The sequence below is a fragment of the Gorilla gorilla genome, chromosome 9 (genome assembly GCF_029281585.2).
Source record: "Gorilla gorilla gorilla isolate KB3781 chromosome 9, NHGRI_mGorGor1-v2.1_pri, whole genome shotgun sequence".
In the NCBI taxonomy this organism is placed as follows: Eukaryota; Metazoa; Chordata; class Mammalia; order Primates; family Hominidae; genus Gorilla; species Gorilla gorilla.
In genome coordinates, this window is record NC_073233.2 from 86,415,096 (window position 1) to 86,441,175 (window position 26,080).

At 39.1% G+C, this 26,080-nt stretch overlaps 1 protein-coding gene and 1 long non-coding RNA gene across 11 annotated transcripts in view; one reads left to right on the top strand and one right to left on the bottom strand.

The window, feature by feature from the left end:
- NARS2 (asparaginyl-tRNA synthetase 2, mitochondrial) overlaps positions 1–26,080 on the bottom strand; it is a 138,523-nt gene that overhangs the window by 96,426 nt on the left and 16,017 nt on the right. For 2 of the 10 annotated variants that reach the window (XM_055356893.2, XM_063693422.1), the window contains exons 3-4: positions 24,414–24,485; positions 11,137–11,266 (exon numbers count right to left, since the gene is read on the bottom strand). The exons of 5 other annotated variants lie outside the window; for them this stretch is intronic. In XM_055356893.2, the coding sequence (XP_055212868.1) occupies positions 11,137–11,266; positions 24,414–24,485 (202 nt within the window). Of the gene's footprint in view, positions 1–11,136; positions 11,267–24,413; positions 24,486–26,080 lie in introns of those variants that run through there. 3 more of the 10 variants (XM_019037678.3, XM_063693423.1, XM_063693425.1) reach the window with 2 other exon arrangements.
- On the top strand, positions 772–25,772 carry LOC129525614 (uncharacterized). Its single transcript, XR_008670021.2, has 3 exons — positions 772–925; positions 13,748–13,879; positions 25,496–25,772. It is a non-coding gene; the product is annotated as an uncharacterized lncRNA (long non-coding RNA).

Genomic DNA, 26,080 nt, shown 5'->3' on the forward strand with positions numbered 1-26,080 from the left:
CCAAGTGATTAATGGACAGAATATATAAGGAACTCCTGCCAAGAAAACAAAAAAAGAGAAAATAATCTGCTCCCCAAATGAGAAAGAAGATATACAGAAATGAAGACTCAAATGGCTAATGTGAAAATAATTTAAATGAAAGCTGCTGAAACTTTAAATTACTCTGAGCCTTGAAAAAAATGTGATTGACTGTAAGACCTAGCTCATGAGGGCAAGTCACTGCAACTTTTGTTTCTTCCTATTATAGATTAACCTTCTTTCTTATTTTTCTTGCCCTGTAAAACGTTGTGAAAGATTAAATGGTGCCCCTTACCTCTTAGTTACTAATTCTTTGTTATAGATTAACATCCTTCCTTTTTCATGTACCTAGCTCAGACCAGACGGCGAAAGGCCCCATGACTACCAAATTGATAGGGATGCAATTTTAAATATATCTTTCCTGAAAAAGAATAAGCTGTAACCAATCAAACTGCTGTAACTCATAAATCAGCATTGTATTAAAAATGTGGTAATACTTGTAAACTTCTTTGCTTCTACTTATATAAGTGAAGCCTCAGCTTCTCCACTTCTCAGCACTGACCCAACTACTCTGGAGTCTTGTTTTTTCTGGGTGGCCAGTCTCAAATTTTGCACTTGAACAAACTCTTTTAAAATTGGATTCTGGGCCTCTTGATTATTTCAGGGTGACATCTTGGTGAACCAGATGGGACCCAAATTAGGCATTCATTGACTCCTGCTGTTTTGCCAACAGCTGGAGCCCCGGCACCAGCATGGACCGTTTGCATCCAACTGACCTCGCTGAAGACTGCAGAAGCCCTTGGTCAGACTACTCTCAGGGTTGAATCTCCCTGGCTTGACTGAGATTCAGACTTTATGGAACCTGATTCAACAACTGATGAGACTGGAATTGAAGCACTACTTTAAGGTAGGCGTTTAGTTTGTTATTCTCTTATTCCATTATTTGTGTATATTTGTGATTTTTTCACTTTTCTCTGAGATTAAAAAGTCTTGCTTGTCTTATTCACTAGAGTTTGTAACCTTTTCTCTCATGTGAAATTTTATCATGGAGAAAGCAGTTTCTCTTTGAAAAGAGGAAGTGAATGTCTACAGCTTAGGCAAATTTTCTTAAATTGACCAGATCTAAAGCTCCATTCAATTTGGCACATTTAAAATTTCCTTTTGAGTGACCAAAGTTTATAAAAGACTTTATGAGCACAAGAAAAGTCCCAAAGACAAGGGGAACTGTACCTCCTGGCTGAAAGGCACCTTAGGCAACCAAGGAGTCTCCCAGGAGTGTCAGAGCGTATCACTCATAACATGTAACAGTCCCACAGGATTTGGACAAATACATACTGATATGTATCCACCACTACAGTATCATACAGAATAGTTTCACTGCCCTAAAAATATGTGCTCCACCTAGTTATCCCTCCCTTTCCCCTAACCCCTGGAAACCACTGATCTTTTTACTTTCTCCATAGTTTTGTCTTTTCCAGAATGTCACACAGTTTAAATCATACAATATGTAGCCTTTTCAGATTGGTCTCTTTGACTTAGTAATTTGCATTTAAAGTTTCTCCAGGTATTTTCATAGCTTGATAGCTCATTTCTTTTCAGTGCTGAATAATATTTTATTGTCTGGATGTAACAGATACAGTTTATTTCTCCATTTACCTAATAAAAGGCATCTTGGTTGCTTCCAAGTTTTGGCAATTATGAATAAAGCTGCTTTGTAAACATCCATGTGCACGTTTTTGTGTGGATATAAGTTTTCCACTCCTTTGGGTAAATACCAAGGAGCAGAACTGCTGGTTCTTATGGTTGGAGTATATCTAGTTTTGCAAGAAACTGCCAAACTGTACTGCAAAGTGGCTGTTGAATCTGCTGCTCCACATCCTTGTCAGCATTTGGTGTTGTCAGTGTTATGGATGTTGGCCGCTCAATAGGTGCATAGTGGTACTGACTGGCTTTTTAGTGTGCTTTATGCATCATTTTTTATGGATCACATGGTTCATACACTACTACCTTCAGCCATTACACTGAGTAGCAGTTATTTTTTTTAGGAATCTATGAGCCAGAATTTCTTGGAATGTTGGTACACCTAAAAAGTAAGAAACATGGGGTAAGGTCTGTAAGTTCCTTTAGGCTGTTGACTGACTGATAATGAGTGAATAAATCAGAACTTTGTCAGTGTAACCTCCTCCAGATACATTCACAAATTCTCAAATTTCTTAAGATCAAAGATTCATACTAAATACCTTTTGTTTCACAGTGTTAACTCATCAAATTAAGAAATATTGGGGCTCCTAAGGGACACGGTCTCTCTTATTACTGGATCCTGCATCTAGCCTATTACCTGGGAATAGCAGTTACTCAGTAAATATTTGTTCAATTGAAAAACGAATTGAAGTAGGACCTGGAAATATGGGAGATACCTAAATCTGAGCGAGGACACAAATTTCTCAACAGAAAGAGCATGGAAAAAAACCTCCATTTGTGTTAATCCCAAGGAATACAGCAATAAAAGAAATGTATGAATAACCAAACGTTAAAACATAGTATAAAGCCTCTAAATTAATACAGTATATTAGTGGTACACAAGTAAACCTGTGGGATATAACCGAAAGTCTAAACACAGACTTTCACATATAAAAGTATTATATCAAATCAGTGAGGCAAAGCTGAACTTTTTAATAAGTAGAACCAGTTAACTGGGTAGCCATATAACTGTATCAACCAGAAATAAACTGCAGAATTTTTTTGTACATTGTGGCAGATAGTGTGATGTGAATATATGGGTGTTTTCCCCCGCCAAGGAATCTCTGTATAGTAATGCTGTGGTAATTCCTGTTGTTTCCAGCACCTAAGTCGTCACTTCTGATTCTTGAAATAATGGTACATAAATTCATCTACTTTGATCCCATCTTCAATATATTTCTTTCAAATCCTTGAGAGAAATGGTACAATATAAAATATAAAAAGCATTTTTTAAAGTACTGCACATTGAGATAAAATCTCAAAATCAGAATTCTTATTCATTATAAAAAATATTTCTGAACATAAACCAGCAAAAATACTTTATCTCATTGTCTCACACTTCTTATTTATTTTTGTCATTATGGTGTTTTGATATTGCAACAAAGATTTTAATTTTTCCTTTATTTTTAATTATTTTGTTTTCTTTTAAGATACAGCAGAAATGTAACATTCAGAGATCCAGAAAGCTCTTTTTTTTTTTGTGAGACAGAGTTTCACTCTTATTGCCGAGGCTGGAGTGCAATGGCACGATCTCAGCTCACCACAACCTCTGCCCCCCCCAGGTTCAAGCGAGCCTCCCAAGTAGCTGGGATTACAGGCATGCACGCCTTGCTAATTTTGTATTTTTAGTAGAGACGGGGTTTCTCCATGTTGGTCAGGCTGGTCTCAAACTCCTGACCTCAGGTGATCCACCCACCTCAGCCTCTCAAAGTGCTGGGATTACAGGTGTGAGCCACCGAGCCCAGCAAGTTCATTTTTAACTTGGTTATTTTGCATCTCAGAACTCATTTTCCCTTAAAGAAATACATACAATAACTATATTCACAGAGCAGCCACAGTACTCTACATGATGAATAATACAGATAAAATATAGTCATGTACTACATACAGATATTTTGTTCAACAATGGACTGTAGATATGACGCATCCATAAGATTATAATAGAGCTGAAAAATTCCTATTTCCTAGTGATGTCACAGAGCATGGCATTACTCACGTATTTGTGGTGATGCTGTTGTAAACAAACCTACTGCACTTCCAGTCATATAATGATAATAAACAACTATGTTACTGATTTACATATTTATTATACTATACTTTTTATCATTACTTTACAGTGTACTCCTACTTATTAAAAAAAGAAGTTAACTGTAAAACAAGCTCAAGCAAGTCTTTCAGGAGGTATTCTAGAAGAAGGCATTGTCATCATAGGAGATGACAGCTCCATGTGTGTTACTGCCCCTGAAGACCTTTCAGTAGGACAAGATACAGAGGTGGAAGACAGCGATTCCACCTCTGTATTAATGATGCTGCCCCCGTATAGGCCTAGGCTAATGTATTTTTGTGTCTTAGTTTTTAACAAAAATGTATAAACAGTAAAAAAGAAATCTCTAATAGAAAAAAGCTTATAGAATAATGAAAGAAAATATTTTTGTACTCATATAACGTGTTTTAAGTATTATGAAAGAGTAAAAATATTTTTAAAAATTAAGTTTATAAAGTAAAAAAGAGTATGCTAAGATAATCTAGTATTAATAATCTATTACTGAAGACATTTTAAAAAATAAATTTAGTGTAGCTTAAGTACATAGGTTTGCAAAGTTTGCAGTAATGTCCTAGGCCTTCCTACTCACTTATAATTCACTTACTGACTCATCCAGAGCAGCTTCCAGTCTTGCAATGTCCATTCATGGTAAGTGCCCTATACAGGTGTACCATTAAAAGAAAAAAACCTTTTACACTGTATTTTTATCGTACATTTCTATGTTACGTATGTTTAGATATACAAATACTTGCCATTTTATTACAGTTGCCTAGGGTATTCAGTACAGCAACATACTGAATAGGTTTGTACCTGAAGAACAAGAGACTAGACCATACAGCCTAGGTGGGTGGTAGGCTATACCATCTCGGTTTGCGTAAGTACACTCTATGATGGTTGCACAATGATGAAATCACCTAAGGATGCATTTCTCAGAAAGTATCTCCATCGTTAAGCGACACATGACCATATATGGAGAGAGATGCAGAGAGAGTGTGTGTGTGTGTTAAGTCACGATACAAAAAAATGTGCATGTGGATACAAATGAATGAATGAGTGCCTGGATTCATTTCTATCAATCTCGGCAAATGTGACCAAGAGGGAGATAAAGTCCTCAGACAGAGTACAGGTAGTACCAGGAAGCTGAAGAGGTGGCTTGTATTCATGTAGGGTACAATCTGATCTTTACTCTAGCTTCTTTATTGCTAAGATGAGACTCAGAAACAGGATTTTAACAGTTTGAAAATGTGTCTAGAAGTTTCAGAATTAGATGATAAAACCAGTAATTTGAGGGGCCAGGTATAGTGGCTCACAACTATAATCCCAGCACTTTGGGAGGCCAAGGTGGGAGAACTGCTCGAGTCCAGCAGTTTGAGACCAGCCCTGGGCAACATAGTGAGAGGTCCATGTCTAAAAATGCAGTTTAAAAATTAGCTGTGCATGGAGGTACATGCCTGTAGTTCCAGCTACTGAGGAGGCTGAGGAAGGATTGCTTGAGCACAGAAGTTCAAGGCGGCAGCAAGCCGTGATTGCACCACTGCACTGCAGCCTTGGCAACAGAGCAACATCTTGTCCCTAATACGTACGTACATACATACATACATGCAAACATACATACATGTTTGTCTGACTTAATTATCACATTATTCAAAACATTCCTTAAGTAGGCATAGTAGTCTCCCCCTTATCCACAGTTTTACTTTTCATGGTTACAGTCGCCTATAGTCAACTGCAGTCTGGAAATATTAAATGGAAAATTCCAGAAATAAAGAATTCTTGAGTTTTAAACTGCACTGTGTTGAATAGCATGATGAAATCTCAGGCTGTCCCACTCCATCCTGCCCTGGACATGAATCATTCCTTTGTCTGGGGTATCCATGCTCTATATGCTACCAATCTTATAGTCACTTAGCAGCAGTCTTGGCTACCTGGTCCACTGATGTCACACTGCCTACGTTGTTCACCTCACAGCAGTTTAGGACCACAGCACAATACATTCACCTCAAAAATCACTTATCCATGAGGCCTTCTTACTGCTAATAGCCCCCACTCCATGCCTAGACTAGTAAAAATGACCCTTCTCTGCATTTCCGTGATAATCTGTATATACACCTCATTCATTCATCTAAGCACTGTGCTACACGAGAGAGAGCAATAAATAAGAGAACATAAGCTCTCAAAGAGCTTACATTCTAATGGGGAAAAAAGAAAATAACATGTAAACTAATAACGAATCAAGATAATTACAAGCTGGGATAAATGAGTTGGGTACTGGGGTATGGGAAGGCTTCTTAAGCAGTAACAAGCAAGCAGAGACCTGAAAGATAAGAATGTATCTGCTATACTATAAACTGGGAAAAATACTCCAGGCACAAGGAACAGCCAGTAGAGAGATCAGTACGTGGGAAGGAGGTGTCATACCTTACGGGAGTGGAAGGCAGGTGACTGTAGCTTGAGGGACTCAAGAGTAAGACTGTTAAAAGATGAGGTTAGACAGGTAGGCAGAAATCAGATTATGGGTCCTTTATAGATCATGATAAGGAGTTTGAATTTTATTCTAAGATCACAGAGCAGCCACTGAAATGTAAGCATGGGGTTGTGGCATGATGACTTAAAAAATTCTTCTAGTGTCTTAGCGGAGAACAGATAATAAAGGGATAAGAGCAGAAGTAGGGGCACCAATCAGAAGACAAGAAGAGTAGCTTGAATTAAACTGGTAACACTGGAAACAGAGAAATGGAGAGGTTGAGGATTTATGTTAAAGATGAGCCAACAAAGGACTGATAAATTAGATGTGAGGTTGGGGGAGACAGGCAGGGGAGGTATGAATTAAGTCTGACATCTAGATTTTTTACTTAAGCAAATGAGTAGATGGTAACTTTCACTGAGATAAAAAAACAAGAGGAAAAGGCTTTGGAGGAAAAAATCAAGAGGTTTATTTAATACATACTATGTTTGAATGCATATTAGACATCAAAGGAGAAATGTCAAGTAGGCAGATGCTTCTACAAATCTGGAGCTCAGAAACAGAACCTGGAGATAAACAGTTTGGGACCGCAGATAAACAGTTTGGCAGTCAGTATGTAGATGGTATGGTACATAAAGCCTTGGAAGTGAATAAAATCACCAGGGGAGAGATTACAGATTAGTGCTTCTCATTGATGATGATAGTGTTCCCTAGAAAATACTTCAGGAATCTGTAGAGCATTTAGTGGGCAGGAGTCCAACAAGTCCTGCAATATATACAAAGCCCTGCGTAACTAAGCCTTTTCCTGCAATCTCCCAAGTTCCCAATGCTCTGTTAAGGCATTCATATAGTCTATCAACAAAACCATGTGGATTTGAGCTATCTGATAAACAAAGTCATTCCTTTTATCTATCTTCTATAGAGGGTCTTGGTATAAGATTTTGTTTGGAAAACACTTTTGAACAAAAATGTTTGAAAGTCAATATAAAGGATGATTACCTCCCATCCTAACAGTCCATGATAGACTAACCTTTCCCTGATCATATAAAACTTACATTAGTGCAATAAAACTTAACCTAGCCTTTCTCTATTATGCAAAACAAAAATTTTTGCTAGGTTATTCTGCCACTGGAAGACAGTAAATAGCACAGCCAAGAAAGGGGAAACCAAGAGCTACCAAAAAAAATTTTTTAATGTGTGTATCCCAGTGAATTTCTTACCATACGGATCTAAAATCCTCCCTGTTTCTTTGAGGATTTCCAAGAAAATATTAAACAAGTATTTTGAATTGCCCTCCAGTTATTTGTTCTCACAGCAGAACAAATTTAGCTGAGCAGTTTCACAATCTCAGGAGAATTAAATAGAAAAACCCACACAAGTCTGACTCTGTCTCCATGTAAAATATATAGCAAGGAGCGAGAGTAAACAGCAGTAAGCTGAACAGTGGAAAGGAATATAATCAACAATGGAAAACTTATTTGACCTCCACAATCACTGAAGCACCCAATCTATTTTTATCTCCTTTTACTTTTTCCATTTTCTACTTTGTACCCTACCCCCACCTTTTACCCAGTTCTATTTACTCATAATCCCAGAGACAAAAAGTTGGGAAGAGAATACATAAAGATGAAGCATGGTTCAGAAATTTAAAAGGTTTAAAATCATAATGGCATGCTATTGTCCTGTTTACCTCAATCTGCAATTTCCTTTGAAGATCATGAAGAAAAGGGAGAGTACTCACCATCTGTAAGCTCCATATAACCACTGAATATCCTATTTTCTTTCTTGATCCCAATAAAGAGATTAGAGGGAGGCTATGCCTTTCACGATACAGATAGTAAAGAATAAAAAAATCTAAGTTAGATAAAACTTTAATTTTTTCACGCCTGTAATCCCAGCACTTTGGGAGGCCAAGGTAGGCGCATCACCTGAGGTCAGGAGTTCGAGACCAGCCTGGTCAACATGGTGAAACCCCATCTCTACTAAAAATACAAAAATTAGCCAGGCGTGGTGGCGCACGCCTGTATTCCCAGCTACTTGGGAGGCTCAGTCATGAGAATTGCTTGACTCTGGGAGCCAGAGGTTGTTGTGAGCTGAAACTGTACTATTGTACTCCAGCCTGAGTGACAACAGTGAAACTCCATCTCAAAAAAAAAAATTTTAATTCAACTTCCCTCTTGTAAAAGATGCTAAAGCTTAAAAATGTTAAATGTCAAATGTTAGAATAAATGTTATATACAACTACTTTTTGGTAAGATCAGTTGTAGAATCCAGGTTTCTCAGCTTCTAGTACAATCACCTTTCCAATAAGTCATGTCACTTTTTTTTTTTTTTGGAGATAAGGTCTTGCTATGTTGCCCAGGCTGGTCTTGAACTCCTGGGCTCAAGTGATCCTCTCACCTCTGCCTTCCGATGGGACTACAGGCATATACCACTGTGCCCAGCTCTCGCATTTTTTATCCTGTAGTGTTGAAATAAAGCTTTGGATTAAAATGCTTTTAATATTAGTCTCTCCCAAGTATGAAATGCTGATCATATAACATAAAACAAGCCAGGTGTAGTGGAGGGTGCCTGTAATTCCAGCTACTTGGGAGGCTGAGGCAGGAGGATCACTTGAGTCCAGGAGTTTGAGGTCAATGAGTTATGATCATACCACTGCACTCCAGCCTAGGTGACAGAGTAAGACTCTGCCTCTAAAATCAATCAACCAACCAAGCAATCAATCATAGGAACTAAATCTGTCATACAGTCTCCAAAGATTTGTGGGTTGGTAGTTTCATGATCCCTATCAAGCTGTATCTCAAATGCAGTTGCTATCATTGCTGCAGAAATTGTTCTGCATGCCATTAGACTGCATCTCATACATAAAAACCAAAGCCAAGGGAAACAGGCTCAATAAACTGCATTCTATTTTGCCGGTTATGTTAGTTTTGGGATTTGCCCATTAACAAGCCATATATGTAGGTCTTTCACTAATCTAAAAATTTCCAATAAGTCCAGTTTATGTTTCCATACTTTCCACTTGCTACAAATGTGTATCTTGGTGTACACAGAACTGCTAGTATAAAAATAATCTTTCTTAAAATAAGGGTTCATTTACATTCCAGAACACCCACTAACTAGAACACCCACTCAGCCCTGAGAAAGGTTTCATTTTAGCAACTATTTGATCAGCAGGAAAGGAAGTTATTAAGTCAGACTGTTTGTAAACAGTCTGTTTTCCTGCTGAGCAGTCTGAGAAAGAAAGAATCAAGAAAAGACTCGTGGAGTCTAATATTAGAGGGTAAGGTTGAGGCAAAACAGAAAGTGAATATACAATGCTGCCTTATTTTTCTTTTACAGGAGATAAACACAAATGTAAAATTGCAAAACAGCAAACTTATTCCTAAATGTAAAGGGGTCAGTGAAAAATGAACCAAACTTTTTTTCACTATTGCTTGAAAAATATTAATTTTGGCTTATTCATTGTCAGATTGGGGCTTTAACGATGAATATGATAAGATATGGTCCTAGTCCGTTAACTAGGACTTCTGTGAGAAGGGATACCTATGCTCCAGAGTTAAGTCTCCAAACCACGTATCCACACAAAGGACTTGACTACCACTAAACACAGCAGGTACTCAATAAATACTTATAAATCCCAGCACTTCGGCGGGGTGGAGGCAGGAGGATTGCTTGAGACCAGGAGTTCAAGACCAGCCTGAGCAACATAGTGAGACCCTGACTCTACTTTAAAAATTAGCTGGGTGTGGTGGTGCGCACCTGTAGTTTTAGTAACTCTAGAGGCTGGAGTGGGTGGATCACTTGAGCTCAGGAGGTCAAGGCTGCAGACAGCCATGATCGCTGGCTCATCACCGCACTCCCAACACGGTGACAGAGCGAGACCTTGGGTCAAAACAAACCCCCCCACAAAATATACTTTCTTGCAGTTGCTGCAAGGAGGAAGTTAAGTTATTGATAACTGGAACAGAAGGGCTTGGTTGTCCTTTACCTCTGGCTGTGGTAATCAAGAGTAAGTTAGCCAAGTACGGTGGTGGGTGCCTGTAATCCCAGCTACTAGGGAGGCCGAGGCACAAGAACTGCTTGAACCCAGGAGGCAGAGGTTGCAGTGGGCTGAGATGGTGCCACTGCACTCTAGCCTGGGCAACAGAGCAAAACTACGTGTCAAAAAAAAAGAATAAGCCATTATAAAGCATACTCATGTAAAAGTCATGATTTTGATGCTATCCAAAGATTATCCAAAAGGGATTCACATCATTTTTTGAGATCAAAGTGTCTCTTGAAGTCAACAATGCCATGGAATGCTTCCTTCAAAGATGGCATGCATAAAATAAATGTCTAATTTCCAACAAAAACCAATTTCCCCAAATAATTAGATGGTATTGGCCCTAAAGAGTATAAACTCAAAAAACTTTCCAGTGTTTATGAAGCTGATATTTTCTTTTCATTTATGATTACTTGAATTCTAATGTCCAGACTAGCAACATGAAAGTTCATGTTTTTTAAAAAGAAGAAACTCTACTTTTCTACTTTTAATTAGCAATGGAAATAACCATTTGTAGAAAAAAAAATAATTCTATATTAAAAGTTCAAAAGTCTAGCAGAGGTGAACTATTCAACATAATCACTTCTGGGAAAATACACAGCAGGAATAGATATAACAAAAACAAAAAAAATGTACCCTGGTACCAAGATCCAAGATGCATAAGCTACTTTCTAAATATATCCAGAATCCAGCCGGGCAGAGAGGCTCATGGCTGTAATCCTAGCACTTTGGGAGGCCAAGGTGGGCAGATCACGAGGTCAAGAGATTGAGACCATCCTGGCCGACATGGTGAAAACCCGTCTCTACTAAAAATACAAAAATTACCTGGGCGTGGTGGCGCGCACCTGTAGTCCCAGCTACTCGGGAGGCTGAGGCAGGAGAATCGCTTGAACCCGGGAGGTGGAGACAAGATTGTGCCACTGCACTCCAGCCTGGCAATGGAGTAAGACTCTGTCTAAAAAAAAAAAAAAAAAAACTCTCTCTCTCTCTCCAGAATCCAACCACATTTCAGGATGTACAATTTCAACTCCTGTGTAAATCACTATCTGTCCACCTAAAATACAGCATTAGACTTTTAACTGGTTTCTCTTCTTCTGTACCTCTCCCTGATTTAATCTCCATATAGCAGCCAGAATGATCTCATTAAAATATAAGTGATTTGTTACTCCTTTGCTTATAACTCTCCAAAGACTCACAGCCAACATTCTTATAATGGCCTAAAAAGTCCTTTTTAGAGGGAATGTTTCTGGTTGTCATAACTGGGGAGAGCTACTGAAATTTAGTGGGTACTACCCCAAGTTTCAAATATGCCATGGAACATTCATGTTAGTGAATTAGGTAAATTGTATTATTTTAATATGCTCTGAATTTTCCAGAATGCATCTTCCATGTAAATCAAGGGAAAGCTAATACTTTGATGTGGAACTCTTATCAAGAATGAGTTACCGGCTGAGCGCAGTAGCTCATGCCTGTAATCCCAGCACTTGGGAGACTGAGGCAGGCAGATCACTTGAGGTCAGGAGATCGAGACCATCCTGGCTAACACGGTGAAACCCCGTCTCTACTAAAAATACAAAAAATTAGCCAGGCGCAGTGGTGGGTGCCTGTAGTCCCAGCTACTCGGGAGGCTGAGGCAGGAGAACGGCGTGAACCTGGGAGGCGGAGTTTGCAGTAAGCCAAGATCGTGTCACTGCACTCCAGCCTGGGCGATAGAGCGAGACTCCGTCTCAAAAAAAAAAAAAAAAAAAAGGATACAGAAAATTAGCTGCGCGTGGTGGTGGGCGCCTGTAATCCCAGCTACTCAGGAGGCTGAGGCAGAAGAATTGCTTGAACACGGGAGGCAGAGGTTGCAGTGAGGTGAGATCGCGCCACTGCACTCCAGTTTTCTCATCACGAATAGCAAACTGTTGATGATATGTGAGTCACCAATATAACACACCTGTTTAAGTCCTAATTTATAGTGGTCAAAGTCAGCAGTTCTTTATATCTCTATATAAAGGCTACTTACATTCTTCTAGACCGCAGTATTTACATAATAAAATACACTGATTATATTACTTTTCTTTCTTTTTTATATTAAGTTGGAAGCACTATATTTTTCCAATTAAGTGTATAAAAAGTTTATATCATCTATATTTCATTATACATATTATCTATATTTGGGAAAGAAAAGGAGTTATGAAAATTCTTTTTTTACAAAAGTGTTACACCTCATAAAGATGAACATCACTAACATATATAATTTGCACCTACTCCCAACCTCTATGCCTAACCTCAGTTCCCACTAATCTTCCTCTCTTTCCCATGCTCGATCCATACCCGCCTTCATGATTGTTTCTTGAAAACCTGAGGCTGCTCCAGCCACAGAATCTTTGTACTTGCTGTTCCTTCTGACTGAAATGTTCTTTCCCAGGTATCAACATTACTTACTCCCATATGTCCGTCATGCTTTTTCCTTTTTTTTTTTTTTGAGACAGAGTCTTGCTCTGTCACCCAGACTGTAGTGCAGTGGTGTGATCTCAGCTCACCGCAACCTCCACCTCCTGGATTTAAGCAATTCTTGTGCCTCAGCCTCCCAAATAGCTGGGATTGCAGTTGTGCATGCCACTGTGGCCAGCTAATTTTTGTATTTTTAGTAGAGATGGGAGATGGGGTTCTGTCGTATTGGCCAGGCTGGTCTCGAACTCCTGGCCTCAAGTGATATATACGCCTGCCTTGGCCTCCCAGCATGCTGGGATTACAGGTGTGAGCCACCGCACCTGGTCCACTCATGCTTTTTGAACATCTTTTCAGTAAAGCTTTCCTTGACCATCCAATTTAAACTAGAATCTCTCTCTCCCTAACCTTTTTCCCAATTTACTTTTCTTCGCAATACAAATCACCATCTGTTCTGATTACCTATTGGTGAGCAACAAATCATTCTAAAATTTAGCGGCTTAAAATGATAATCTACTGCTATCTTTCACAAGTCTATGGGTTGCCTGGCTTCAACTGAGTGGTTCTTGTATGGAGTCTCTCACATGGTTTTAGTCAAATGGCTGCTGGCACTGGAGTCATGTGAAGGCTAGATTCAGCTAGATATCCAAGATGACCTCCTTAATCACAAGTCTGGTGCATTAGCTGGGATGGCTGAAACAGCTGAAGCGTAGCCAGGTATCTCTGTCTTACCATGCAGCCTTCCCACACAAATAGTTTGAGGTCTCACAGTAGCATAGTACCTCTTACACAGATGCTGGCTTCCCCCGGAGCCATTCCAAAAAAACAAAGGCAAGGATATTTCATTTCCACCATGTCCTACTGATTACACAGAACCAGCCCACTCTTTAACTGTGGGTGAGAACAACAGAAAGATGTGGGACTGGGAAGCATAGTGCACTAGGCAGCTATCTTTGGACAGTTACCACAATACTTAACATATTCTCTATTTTACTTTTAGATTTATTGTCTCCTCTTCTACAAGGATATACATTCAACAAGGAAAGAGATTCTTTGTTCACCACTTTTCCTCCAGCACACGTCATGCAGTCAATTAATATTAATTGATAAAAGGAATAAATTATTGCATTAGGTAAGTGATATACATCAATAATTCACTATATCCCCTTGCTTCTCACTATAGGTCACTCTGCCCCAATCTTACCAATTTGCCTTTCTGAAAGGTAGCTGGTATGAATACGGATAATTTTGGAAGTAGAAAATGACAAAGTTGGAACAAAAATCAAAGACGGAACTATAAACAAGGATCATACACATTGCTTTGTCCTGTGGACATCTCTGATCACTCCCGTACCTAGTTTTTCCTTGTCAGAAATCTCTCCTAGAGCACTTATAAAAAGTGAAGCACTACTTGATGCAACAATTCTGTATATTCTGTATAATTACCCTTAAAAAAGGTAAAAGCCAATTAAACATTTAATTATTCTGCTACGATTTCACGTGTCAGCTTTATCTTCTGGATAAACACTATACATTTCGTGGCTGGGTATGGTGGCTCATGACTGTCATCTCAGCACTTTGGGAGGCCATGGCGGGAGGATTGCTTGAGCCCAGGAATTAGAGAACAGCCTGGACAACATAGCAGGACCCTGTATCCATAAAAAATTTAAAAATTAGCCAGGTGTGGTGGTGCACACCCATAGTACTAGCTACCAGCTACCTGGGAGGCTAAAGTGGGAGGATCACTTGAGGTAAAAGAAAAAAAAAAAGAACTCAGAAACTGTTCATTTCGTGAGAACCAGCTCATTTTAACTTAAAAAACAAATTTTAATTCAAAATTCTCAACACAGGACCCAATACTAACTTGTGCATACTAGCATGTAACAGGAAAAAAAAAATAGCCAATGAATTCTCCATCAGTAAAAGAATAGGTTAAATACATTGAAATACATATATTGATACATTGAAACAGTACATACTTTTAAAAGAATGAGGCAGAAGCAGTAAGAGGTACTGATACGTGAACAAAATGAACAAAGCAGGTATAAGCCAGGCATGGTGGCTCACGCCTGTAATCCCAGCATTTTGGGAGGCCGCGGCAGGCGGATCACCTGAGGTCAGGAGTTTGAGATCAGCCAAAATGGCGAAACTCCGACTCTACTAAAAATACAAAAATTAGCTGGGTGTGGTAGCTAATAATCATGAACATCATTATGTTATTTATGAACGTATGACTAGACTAGTCTTAAGGCTGAAAGTTCTACAAAACTAAAATTGCCGTTAGAAAATAATAATAAGTATTTAAGTGTTCCAGGTAGTGTGGAGGACACAGGTCTTCCCTAAAAGGAACTTACCATCTACACAGGGAACCAAAACTGGTAAGTAAGAAACCATTGATGAAAAACTGAATGTTAAAACAGGCTATAGTAGGCCAGGCACGGTGGTTCACGCCTGTAATTCCAGCATTTTGGGAGGCTGAGATTGGAGGATCGCTTGAGTCCAAGAGTTTGAGACCAGCCTAGGCAACATAATGACCTTGTCTCTACTAAAAATTAAATTAGCCAGGTGTGGTGGTGTGTGCCTGTAGTCCCAGCTACACAGAAGGCTGAGGTGGGAGGATTGCTTGAGCCCAGGAGTTGGAGGTTGCAGTGAGCGATGACAGTGCAAGTGCATGCACTCCAGCCTGGGTGACAGCGAAACTATGACTCAAAAACAAAAAATAAAACCAGCTATAGCAACTGAATACAGGTTTAACAGGAGGTGGAACAAGGGAGGTATTAATATTAGCTAGAAAAAAGTTGTTTTGAGAAGAGGTTTGACCTGGGTTAGCCTACATACCATCTAAAAACATTTAAAAGAAAATAGGTAAGAGTAATCAAAAAGTGAAACCATCTAGCACAACCAAAATGATGTGTGCCATAAACAACTTAGTCATAAAAATGTATAAGCACCAGAATTTCTGAGGTCTAGTAACTTTGTGTTACCATTTCTAGAATGCACAACAGTTTAGCGAAGAGAAATGCTAGTGCTTACATCAGCCTGCTTCTGCACACAGTTTTACCTATTTTGGATTAGCAATATGAAGTTTTCATATATGTCATTTCACTAATCCTTACAACCGATAAGAATAGTGTTCTTCACATTTTACCAGAGAGGAAATTGAGGATCGTGGTGGTAAAAAGTAGCCAAGAGGTGGCTAACCTGTTTTTCCTCCTCCCTTCTGACATGACAGTGTGGGGAGCTCCTCAGACCCATTCCTCAGTGAAATGCGTAAATGTTATTTAAAAAAATTTTTTTTTTTTAATCCAACCATTTAAAGTCTCTAGAAATCGTCTTAAGGGTATACAGCAAATGAAGAAACATCTATTCAAAAAAATCTACTAAAGCTCGGTAAGGACAAGGAGAGTCTGTAATGTCTGAAACAGAGCCCTCTTCCTCCTTTCCCCTCACAGCTTGGCAAGACAGAAACTCTACCCCCCAATTAGAGCCAAGATCACAGGGCTCTAGCAAGACGGGCAGCATGCAGGCATTTCTCCCCTTTCTCACAGCCACCTGTAGCTGAGGCTAAGTTCTGGGCAAGTGTGGCTGAGAGGTGGAGCCTCCCTTCTTCAGCCCCAGTCCCACTTGGGGGATGGAGGCTCCACCTTGGGCATGGTGCTGCTGAGAACACTAGGGTCCTGACACCTTTTGCCCCAGATCCTGGGGTGGGGGTTCCATGCCAGGAGAGACAAGCCAAGAAACCTGGGCTGCTGCCTCTTGCTCCACTGAACACTCAGCTCCTAAATCAGGAGGTCTTGTAGTGAGAATGATCCACTGTCCCTTCCGCCAGCACTGGAGCCTGACTCCAACATTGACTGGGCAAAGAAGCAGGCCATAAAACAGAGCTCCAAATCTTTACCCAAAGGAACTGACTTCATTGCAACAAAGTATGTAAAAGTCCAAACTGAAGGGTGCTCTCCAGAATAGTGGTGGTTGTGATGAAAGGCAGATTGAAAGATTCACTGGTGATAAACGCTAAACTGTAGATTTCCTAGTATGCTGGAAAGAAACAGAAACAGCTGGGAATAGCCTTTTTGGGGTCAGAACAAACTCAAACGCTGCCCTTGAAAACTATGTCCACAAAGGAGTATAAATTTGATTGGATCAGTTTGTGAAACAATTTATGCCCCAGACGTTGAAAACAACAGCACAATCAGTCTGCAAGTAATGGAGCTTAAGAGGTGGGTGTGGTCAGGGGAAAAGACAGCCAAAGAAAGCTCTACCAAAACCAGTGCCATCCTTAACGTGGGCATACTCAAGGCTATTCCCCCTGAGTGGCAGCATCAGAGGCTTCACACTGGTAGGGGGTGGGAGGGAGGAGAGGGGCAAGACTTGTATCTAGAATATATAAAATACCTCCTACAGGCCCAACAACAAAAAGACAACCCAATTAAAGTCTTTTAAGGCAAAAGACTTAAACAGACATTTTTCCAAAGAAGAGAAATAAATGGTCAATATGTACATAAAAGACGTCCAACATCCTTAGTCGTGTTAAATAAGGCACTGTTTTGGGCTAAGCTACTGCACTAGGCATAGTGCAGTAATGGAGTCACTCACACTAAAGTTCCATACCATCAAACTGAAACTGAGTTATCTGGCATTCCTAGAAATCAGGAGAGGGAGATGGCTGAATTTCTCAAGCAGGCCACTTTTAATCAGCATGATAACAAAGTTCCCTCGACCTTTAATCCTTCCAACAAAATGTAACCTGAAGTGACCTAATGTTAACCAATCAGTTACTTTCCTATTGTTCTGTTTCCCTGTTCCCACCTTGTGCCTTACAAGGAAAGTAACTTTAAAGTGACCAATACACTTCTTGTTCTTTGTTTATATTTCCTTCAGTCGTTTTCTGTCTATAAAACCTCAGATCAGCTCATCAGAATACATTCTATTTTACAGAATGAAGCGTTAGCCCATTCTAGAATTGTTAAATGAAGAAATTTAAATTTTAAAAAATTTGTTGTAATTTTGTCTTTTGATAGTCATTAGGGAAATGCAAATCAAAGCCACAATAATATGCCACTTTACACCCATTAGTATGATTATAATCAAAGAAACTGAAAATAACAAATGTAGGCTTAGGATGCAGGGAAAGGAGAAGCCTCAAAATGCCGCGGCCACTCCGAAAAATAGCTTGGCAGTTTTTAAAAATGTTGAACTTAAGGTTTACAACATGACCCAGAAATTCTACCCAAGAGAAATTAAATCATAAATTCATCCACACAAAAACTTTTCAAAAATGTTCATAGCAGCATTTTTCATAGTGAAACAGGTTAAAGGTTATGTAGAAACAATACAAATGTCCATCAAGTGATAAATCAATAAACAAAACATGATACATCCACAAAAGGGACCAGCTTGATACAAAAAGGAATGAAGTACTGATACATACTACAATACTTTATAAGTGAAAGAAGCCAAACACAAAAGACCATACATTGTACGATTCCATTTATATGAAAAGTTTCAGAAGAGGCAAATCCACAGAAAGCAGATTTGTGGTTACCTAGAGCTAACGGTGGGAATGGCAAGGGGCTGCTACTGGGTAGTTTATTTTTGGGGTGATAAAAATGTTCTCAAATTAGACCGTGGTGATTGGCTGTACAACCCTGAGAACATACTGAAAACCATGCAACTTTATACAGTTGTGCATAGCCTGAGGCGGACACGTTCTGAGAAATGCATCACTAGGTAATTTCACTGTTGCGCGAACATCACGGGGTCTATTTACACAGACGGGGTATAGCCTACTACCCCCAGGCTACAAACCTGTATAACATGTTACTGATACTACTGAATACTTTGGCAATTGTAACACAATGGTAAGCGTGTGTGTACGTAAACATATCTAAATATGGAATTGGTACAGTAAAAATACAGTATTATAATCTTATGGGATCACCATGGTATATGTGATGTGTCACTGACTGCAATGTTGCTATGCGGCACATGACTACACTTTCATATTTTATGGTATGTGAGATATGTTCCAATAAAATAGTTTTTAAAAAAACCCTGCTCCGGGCCAGGCGCGGTGGCTCATGCCTGTAATCCCAGCACTTTGGGAGGCCAAGGCGGGCGGATCACCTGAGGTCAGGAGTTTGAGACCAGCCTGGTCAAGATGGTGAAATCCCGTGTCTACTAAAAATACAAAAATTAGCCGGGCGTGGTGGCAGGCGCCTGTAATCCCAGCTATTTGGGAGGCTGAGGCAGGAGAATTGCTTTAACCTGGGAGGGGGAGGTTGCAGTGAGCCGAGATTGAGCCATTGCACTCCAGCCTGGGGAACAAGAGCGAGACTTCGTCTCAAAAAAAACAAAAAACAAACAAAAAAAACCCACCAAAAACAACCCTGCTCCATCTCATTCCTAAAGCTATCCAACTTTATTTCCTATGATTCACCAATACGAACCTTCTCATGTATCTCTCCACCCAGAGTCTAATAAAAACCCCTACACTTCATTTTATTTTATATTTTAGGTTTGGGGATACATGTGAAGGTCTGTTACATAAACACGTGTCATGGGAGTTTGTTGTACATATTACATCACCCAGGTATTAAGCTCAGTACCCAACAGTTATCTTTTCCGCTCTTCTCCCTCCTCCCATCCTCCCCCCTCAGGAAGACACCAGTGTCTGTTGTTTCTTTCTTTGTGTTCATAAGTTCTTAACATTTAGCTCCCACTTACAAGTGAGAACATGCGGTATTTAGTTTTCTGTTCCTGCATTAGTTTGCTAAGGATGATAGCCTCTAGTTCCATCCACGTTCCCCCAAGACATGATCTCATTCCTTTTTATGGCTGCATAATATTCTATGGTGTATGTGTACCGTATTTTCTTTATCCAGTCTGTCACTGATGGGCACTTAGGTTGACTCTGTATCTTTGCTATTGCAAACAGTGAGGCAATGAACATTCATGTGCATGTGTCTTTATGGTGTGAAAGGAAAATGCATCTTGGGCCCCAAAATCACTAAGCTAAAGGGAAAAGTCAAGCCGGGAACTGCTTGGGCAAACTGCCTCTCATTCTATTCAAAGTCATCCCTCTGCTCACTGAGATAAATGCATATTTGATTGCCTCCTTTGGTGAGGCTAATCAGAAACTCAGTAAGAATGCAACCACTAGTCTCTTATCTACCTATGACCTGGAAGCCCCCTCCCCACTTCGAGTTCTCCCATCTTTCTGGATCGAACCAATGTTCATCTTACGTATATGGATTGATGTCTCATGTCTCCCTAAAATGTATAAAACCAAGCTGCATTCGGACCACCTTGGGCACATGTCGTCAGGGCCTCCTGAGGCTGTGTCACAGGCACGCATTCTCAACTTTGGGAAAATCAACTTCCTAAATTGACTGAGACTTGTCAGTTTTGGAGTTCACAATATTTGGGCTTCACAATGATAAAATGCTTTATATTCCTCTGGGTATATACCCAGTAATGGGACTGCCAGGTCAAATGGTAGTTCTGCTTTTAGCTCTTTCAGAAATCACCATACTGCTTTCCACAATGGTTGAGCTAATTTATACTCCCTCCAACAGCATATAAGGGTTTCCCTTTTCTCTGTAACCTGGCCAGCACTGTTATTTTTTTATTTTTTAATTATCGCCACTGACTGGTGTGAGATGGTATCTCATTGTGGTTTTGATTTGCATTTCTCTAATGATCAGTGATATTGAGCTTTTTTTCATATGCTTGTTGGCCTCAAGCATGTCTTCTAACAAGTGTCTGTTCATGTCCTTTGCACCCCCCTTTTTTTTTCTTTTTTGAGATAAAGTCTCGCTCTGTTACCTAGGCTAGAGTACAGTGGCATGATTTCAGCTCACTGCAACCTGAGCCTCCCGGGTTCAAGCGATTCTTCTGCCTCAGCCTCCTGAGTAGCTGGGATTACAGGCATGTGCCGCCACGCCCGGCTAATGTTTGTATTTTTAGTAGAGAAAGGGTTTCACCATGTTGGCCAGGCTGGTCTCGAACTCCTGACCTCAAGTGATCCATCCACCTCGGCCTCCCAAAGTGCTGGGATTACAGGCATGAACCAGCATGCCTAGCCATTTGCCCACTTTTTAATGGGGTTGTTTTTCTCTTCTGAGTAAGTTCCTTATAGATCCTGGATATTAGACCTTTATCAGATGCATAATTTGCAAATATTTTCTTCCATTCTGTAGGCTGTTTATTCTGTTGACAGTTTCTTTTGCTATGCAGAAGCTCTTAAGTTTAATTAGATCCAATTTGTCAATTTTTGCTTTTGTTGTAATTGCTTTTGATGTCTGTCATGAAATCTCTGCCAGGATGGTATTGCCTAGGTTGTCTTCCAGGGTTTTTATAGTTTTGGGTTTTACATTTAAGCCTCTTTAATCCATCTTGAGTTGATTTTTGTACATGATGTAAGGAAGAGGTCCAGCTTCAATCGTCTGCATATGGCTAGCCAGTTGTCCCAGCACCATTTATTAAATAGGGAGTCTTTTCCTCATTGCTTGTTTTTGTCAGCTTTGGGGAGGATCAGATTGTCATAGATGTGCGGCCTTATTTCTGGGCTCTTTATTTTGTTCCATTGGTCTGTGCCTGTTTTTGTACCAGTACCACACTGTTTTGGGAGTGGAGCCTTGTAGTACAGTTGGGTAACGTGATTCTTCCAGCTTTGTTCTTTTTGCTTAGGATTGCCTTGGCTATCTGGGCTATCTTGGCTATCTGGGCTCTGTTCCATATAAATGTTAAAATAATTTTTTCTAGTTCTGTGAGGAACGTTGTTGGTAGTTTGATATGAACAACATTGAATCTGTAATTTGCTTTGGGTAGTATAGCCATTTTAATGATATTGATTCTTCCTACCCACGAGCATGGGATATTTTTCCATTTGTTTGTATCTTCTCTGATTTCTTTGAGCAGTGTTTTATAATTCTCATGTAGAGCTCTTTCACCTCCCTGGTTAGCTGTATTCCTAGGCGGGTGTGTGTGTGTGTGTGTGTGTGTGTGTGTGTGTGTGTGTGTCAACTGTGAATGGGACTGACTTTCTGCTTTGGCTCTCAGTTTGGTTGCTGTTGGTGTATAGGAATGTTAGTGATTTTTGTATACTGATTTTGTATCCTGCAACTTTGCTCAAGTTATTTATCAGCTGAAGGAGCTTTTGGGCTGAGGCTATGGCATTCTCTAGATATAGAATCATGTTGTCTGCAAACAGACATAGTTTGACTTCCTCTCTTCCTATTTAGATGTCCTTTATTTATCTTGCCTGACTGCTGTGGCTAGGACTTCCAATACTATGTTGAAGAGAAGTGGTGAGGGCATCCTAGTCTTCTGCTGGTTTCCAAGGGGAATGCTTCCAGCTTTTGCCCATTTGGTATAATGTTGGCTGTGGGTTTGTCATAGATGGCTCATTATTTACAGGTATGTTCCTTCAATATCTAGTTTACTGAGAGTTTTTAACATGAGACGTTGAATTATATCAAAAGCCTTTTCTGCATTAGTTCTATTTATGTGATGAATCACTCTGATTGATTTTTGTATGCTGAAGCAACCTTGCATCCCAGCAATGAAGCCTACTTCATGGTGGATTAAATTTCTGATGTGCTGCTGGATTCAGTTTGCAAGTATTTTGTTGAGGATTTCTGCATCAATGTTCATCAAGGTTACTAGCCTGATATTTTCTTTTTTTGTTGTGTCTCTCCCAGGTTTTGGTATCAAGATGATGCTGGCCTCATAGAATGAGTTGAGGAGAAGTCCCCCCTCCATAATTTTTTGGAAGTTACTGTTGGAATGGCACCAGCTCTTCATTGTACATCTGGTAGAACTCAGCTATGAATCCATCAGATCCTGGGCTTTTTTGGCTGGTAGACCATTTATTACTCATTCAGTTTTAGAGTCTGTTATTGGTCTGTTCAGAAAATCAATGTTTTCCTGGCTCAGTCTTCAGAGGGTGTATGTTTCCAGCAATTTAGAGGTGTTCGTAGTAGTTTCTGATGGTTGTTTACTACTCTGGGGTCAGTAGGAACATTCCCTTTGTCATTTCCAATTGTGTTTATTTGATCTTCTCTCTTCCTAATTAGTCTAGCTGGTGGCCTATCATCAATTTTTTCAAAAAACTAACTCCTGGATTTGCTGATATTTTGAATTTTTTTTGTGTCTCAGCTTCCTTCAGTTCAGCTCTGATTTTTGTTATTTCTCATCTTCTGCTAGCTTTGGGGTTGATCTGTTCTTGCTTCTCTAATTATTTCCGTTGTGAAGTTAGGTTGTTAATTTGAGAACTTCCTAACTTTTTGATGTGGGCGTTTAGTGCTATGATTTTCCCTCTGAACACTGCCTTACTTGTGTCCCAGAGATTCTGGTACGTTGTATCTTTGTTCTCATTATTTTCAAAAAACTTTTTGATGTCTGTCTTAAATTCATTATTTACCCAAAGGTTATTTAGGAGCGTGTTGTTTAGTTTCCCTGTAATCATATGATTTTGAATGATTTTGTGTTGACTTCTATTTTATTGTGCTGTGGTCTGAGAGTGTGTTTGGTATGCTTTCAGTTCTTTTACATTTGTTGAAGATTGTTTTATATCCAATTATGTGGTTGGTTTTAGAGTAGGTGCCACGTGAAGACAAGAAGAATGTATACTGTCTATGCCTCATTTTAATTATCTGATTCTTCTTACATTATTGCTCTTACCTGGAATATTCTCCCTAAGGTACAGTCAGGTCACATATTCATTTTGAAGGTTTTTCTGACCAAGTCAATACTCACTGACCTACCTCATTTTCCTCTAGATTCCATACCACTTATAACTGGTAACACTATATCCTCAAATGTATACATAAAGCAATTCCACCTTATTTCCCATCAACTTCTAGTTATACTGAAAACCATGGAACTGTATACAGTTGTGCATCGCCACCAAGCCAAAACTAAGATCTTTATATTACCTTCTGAGAAGTCAGAACAGGAGTGACAGCCACATCACCAAAGAGAACAATTTTAGCCAGCATAAGGAAGTCCCCTTTGCTTTAACCTTTACAAGAAAAATAACTTTGTAAAGATCAACTGCTTTTTGATTTTTGTTTCTGCTTTCCTCAGCCTTTTTCCATCTATAAAACTAGCCTCTTCTATTTTATAGAAGGAAGTGTTGCCTGATTCTTGAATGGCAAATGAAAGTCAATTAAGATCTTTAAACTAAATTTGTAGTAATTTTGTCTTTGACAGGCACAACCTACAATTCTTGCCTTAATCTCTTTTATCTCCTCAAAGACAAACTAATTCTTCCAAATTATAAAGACCAAACCTAATTTTGGGAACTCAGCCAGGGCCTTAGGACAAAGAGGAAAACGTGTACAAACAAGGAATTTTGTAGGATAAGTAACATCAAGAGTGAATGAAAAGCATGCTCCTTCCCTTATCAACTCCTGCCAACTTACTGGCTTGACAGGATAAACCTCAACTACATCTTTATAGCATAGCATCTTGAACACAGATGGCACCAAATGTCCGTTAATAACGAACAAATGCCTTGAAGGAAACTTCTTACAATGTATTCAGTAGTCCCCAAACCTTAACAAATATCAAAGCAGGAAATGGAGATGAGGGAAAGGAAGAGTAAAATGATAGGGCATGCATTCACTTCTCAAAAGAATATTAGAAGTGCATGTTCTTACTGTGTTTTTTCAAGGTGACCTCTTAAAGCTGCCCTCTTATCTTTAAATGCAGTACTTAATGACACTTCATTTCTGTCAAAGAAAAAATGTGCACCATTACGAGAAGCAAGAATTTAAATATGAAAGCCCACCTCCTCCTAAAAGGGGTACCAAAATTCAAATTCTTATGCTTCTACAGGCAGCCAGGAGGAATTCAACACAATGAATCTTGGAAGTGAAGTATGTGAGGTGGGATAAGAAGGAGCTCTGCTTTCAAAGGATAGAGGGTTGGCAGGGACAGAAGACAAGTCTTTGTAGTCGAACTTCTGAAAGCAACAAAGACAGTAGGTCGACACAGCACAAAAGCCAGATAGCACAGATCAGCTGAAACCTGAGCTAGATCCTGACTGTAGGAGCCTAGGATCAATGAATTCAAGAGTTTCTCTTTCTGGTATTCTGCATGGGCAAATTCAATCCCACAAATTCCTTTCCCTGGCTCTGAAATAATATGAACATAATACACTTCTCATTTGTTTAGCTTCAGAAATACATTTTTTTCCTCTTCCTATTTATTCACACTTATCTGATAACTTGTCTTAGGTTATTTAGAGGTCAAGATATATATATATAAAATATGTATATATATCATATATATCTTATATTATATATATATCTCTTATATTTTATATATATACAATCACTCAGAGCTGCTTATGGGATTTCCCTGGTAGCAATGCAGTTATCTCCAAATGTATCTTTATTTATGCACATTAAAAACTTTTTTACTTGTTTCATTTGGGTCTCTTTAACAATTCCTTTTTATTTGTAAAGACTCCTTTAAATTATACCTTTTTTTCCCAGCCATTTATTGAATATTCAGTGGTTTAGACTAAGGGATTTAGAAATGTATTTACAGTAATTCTTGGCTTCACTATGCAGAAAATTAAAGTGCAAAGAGAAAATAAACACCTAGAAGAGGATGTTTTCCAGAATTTACATATGGTTATTTTGTCACCTGCTGCCTTCTTTGAACTCATATACACAGATGCTAATACCCCCACTCTAAATGTTCAACAAGGCATTTTTATTCTGCTTTTTTGCAGAATGCTGATCAACATCAAGAATTCTTCCAGTCATGTATAATGAAGACGGCATTTGATTATCATTCTGAATGACTTCAACATATCAGGACAACTTCTCCCAGAGACTACTTTGTTCAATAATATAAAGCACCACCACCATTATTAAGAGTCAAAAAGCACTGAACCGGAGAAAGCAGTTACATACAAATTTTGTCATTTGATAGAATCAACCAAATATATAAACAAGAATCCTGACATCTTAAAGAAATCAGTAAACAAATAAAAGAAGTACCAAAGTACCACTCATGATCATACCATTCTCTCTGTCCATTATTATACAACCGGCTAATGATTTTTTTAAATAGCTATCAAACTGGTAAATGCAAGGCTTTCGACTGCCTCCAGTAAGAAAAACTGATAACTTAAAAAATATCTGCAGTAAGGGCAGGCTGACAATGCCTGGCATATACTAGGAACTCAAAAAATGATTGCTAGACAAATTTAAGAGCCTTCATGGGATGAACAAAACATAAATCAGTTCTTATGAAAAAATGTATTTTTTAAAGACTTTGAAAATGATATTCACATGTATACTCTTCTATTTTT